Source organism: Austrofundulus limnaeus, unplaced genomic scaffold (genome assembly GCF_001266775.1).
Source record: "Austrofundulus limnaeus strain Quisiro unplaced genomic scaffold, Austrofundulus_limnaeus-1.0 Scaffold212, whole genome shotgun sequence".
NCBI lineage: Eukaryota > Metazoa > Chordata > Actinopteri > Cyprinodontiformes > Rivulidae > Austrofundulus > Austrofundulus limnaeus.
In genome coordinates this window covers 280,489-283,192 of record NW_013952614.1, presented here as the reverse complement: position 1 = coordinate 283,192, position 2,704 = coordinate 280,489, and the positions used below count along the sequence as shown (strand labels likewise).

Below are 2,704 nucleotides of genomic sequence, written 5' to 3'. Positions count from 1 at the left end.
GATCACACATGAACGGTACGAAGAAAAAAAATGTGTGTTATTTTGTAATTGACTGTTAAAAGTGCAGCAATAAAAATAATCAAAAGTAAATAATAAAACAATAGAAACTGTTGGCTTCAGGAGCACAAGCTTGAAAAAAATGCTGAAAATATTAAAAATCTAACATTCTTCAGCATTTTTTCTCTTAATGTTCAAAACAGAAGAAAAATAAATCCTCCTCCATTAATTTGCTTCTTCTAAGGGATCATCGTGTCACTGTAGGAATGCTAATATTCATAGTAAATACAGAAAAGCTCAAGGAGCTTAAGGCTTTAAAAAATTTAGCAGACGTTTTAAGAAATAAACAGAATGGGGAACAAAGAAAGGAATGTTTTTGTGTGGACCTTTCAGATTATTCAGGGTCTTTTTTGAACAATTATTTTAAAAAAGATTTTTTTTAAATGTAAATTAACATTTTTTAGGTTATTTTAGGCCTTGTAACTATATTGATTACTCCATAAATAGCATATTTTGACTTTCTGAACAACCTCTAACTGTTTTTAATGAATAAATAACTGCAGTGACTCATTTCACACAAATACGTAAAAAAAAAAGAAAGAAAAAAGGATCAAATTCTCAAAAATCAGTAACTCGTTTTCAGGGACACATTTCCTGAGAAGCATTAAAATATTAAAAAGGGACAAAGAGGGCAGTTAAAAAAAGAAAATCATTCATTTTAGAGTCATCAAAATGTGAGTTTGTAATGCTGATAAAGGTTAAGGTTAACAAAAAAAAAGTCACAGTCAAAAGATCGTCGTGGTGAACCGAGCTCCGAGTTTTGGACATGAAGCTGTACAGGAAAAACTAAAAACCAACAAACAAACAACAAAGTATTTACACAAAGTTAGGTCATACAAGAGGTGATAGAAAAGAATTATCAAACATCGTTGACATCTGTTAGCAAAAAAGGTATAATTTGTACATTTCTAGCACAAGACTGTACATCATCTTGTATTGAGAGGCAGTTTCGTATGGCAAAGCGAGACATAAGTACGTATCATGCTGCACTAATATAGTGCAAAAATATGCCTGATAAACAGAGAAGGGAGAGGCAGGCAGACGTGATGGCAGCGCTAGAACTTCTCAGGCTCGCTTTTCCTTTCTTGCTCTCTTTTTTTATTTTTTATCCTCGCGAGTTGCCGTAGAGGGATCAAGAGCAACAAGAGATGGAAAGACCCATGCAATGTTCCAAAAATAAATAAATAAATAAATAAATTAACCGAAACGAGGGATGAATTGTTTGTGCTTTTACAGCAAATGTTTCTTGTGGATTCACCCTCTTCTTCGAGCAGTCTGTGCTACCGGCTGGTAGATGAAAAAGACGCAAAAAGGCAAACTTCCAAAGGAAGATAGAGACTTTGTGAAGGCTCTTGTAAATATTCAAATTAAAAAATAAAAAATGAAAACAAAAACATTAAGGCTGCTAATGAACACGGTTGCATTGTCTGACAGAAACCTTAGTCTGTGAGTTTGCTGACCAATGCCCAGCACTGACCCTGACATGGAGAGGTTTCCAAAACAACCCTGTGTCCCAAACAGATGTGTCTGTACAGGAAGTGAGTCAGGTCTGTACAGGAAGTGAGTCAAGTCTGTACAGGAAGTGAGCAGGAAGGAGACTTCTACATGTCAGCATCTCCATCGTAGGCCAGAGTCAGAGGTTTCAGTCTGTTGTTCATCTGCCGTCGCTGCGGCTTCTTTGGCTTCTTGCTGCAAAATGAACACAAGGCAGAAAATTATAATAGTTTAGGCACTTTTTAGGATTTTTTTTTGTGTTGTTTAGTCTACTAAAATGTTTAAAACCTGCTATTAGTCTGAGATTTTTATGTTTTTTTCTAAATTCCTGAGGGGTGTATGCGTCAGACTCCTAAATGTTTAAAATTTTATAATATTTGCTGTTAATGTACAACAAATTTTAGTTTTATAGTCTGGAAACTTTTGAAGTGATGTCCCTTATCAACCAGAAAAAGTTTGACAAACAGTCTCATATAAAGTATCTCAAAGTGATACTTGAGTAAAAGTACCATAAATTATAAAAGTTCTCTAAGAATATTATTTGAATAAAACTCTTAAAGTATCTGACATGTATTGTATTTAAGTATCAAAAGTAAATTTCTGATATAAAATGTACTTAAGTGTTAAAAGGGAAAGCATTATGAGCAGTTAGAATGTCAAAAATGACTTTTATTGGGAGGTGAGTTCCCCCAAAAATATTTTTCTAAAGATCTTAATGTTAACTTTAAAAAATTGGGATGCACCACCTGTTTCAGTTGCATAAATACAATCTGTTTTGGAGCCGTCATAAATCAGGATAGTTTTTTTTTTTACCTCCAAGGTAATGTTTTCGGTCGCGTATGTCTGTCCGTCTGTCTGTCGTTCTGCCTGTGGACAACATTACTGAAAAACTTGTGGACGGATTGTCATGACATTTTTAACACTTGTGGGTACTGGGCCAAGGAACACAACTTTAAATTTTGGTGATGTTCCGGATCACGATGCGAATACGGGAATTTTTTTTCTTTTAACACTCTGAGATCGGCAAAGCTGTGATGCTTTCACAGGGCGTGGGTTTCAAATTGTCCAGCAGGTGGCACTGTAGTATTGGTGTGCCCCTTTGTAACTCTATTACAGGATGGGGGAAATTGGTCTTGGCGGAGGTTTGCACTCT

The 2,704-nt window shown here is 35.1% G+C and overlaps 1 protein-coding gene across 3 annotated transcripts in view; it reads right to left on the bottom strand.

Annotated features, from left to right (window-relative positions):
* Window positions 1-694: 694 nt before the first annotated feature.
* The window catches only part of thsd7aa (thrombospondin, type I, domain containing 7Aa), a 176,621-nt gene continuing 174,611 nt past the window's right edge, over window positions 695-2,704 (bottom strand). For 2 of the 3 annotated variants that reach the window (XM_014019215.1, XM_014019216.1), the window contains exon 29: window positions 1,670-1,746. Coding sequence is in view for 1 of the 3 variants with exons in the window: in XM_014019217.1 (XP_013874671.1) it covers window positions 1,659-1,746 (88 nt within the window). In the remaining 2 variants the exon portion in view is untranslated. Of the gene's footprint in view, window positions 1,747-2,704 lie in introns of all 3 variants that reach the window. The other variant, XM_014019217.1, reaches the window with a different exon arrangement.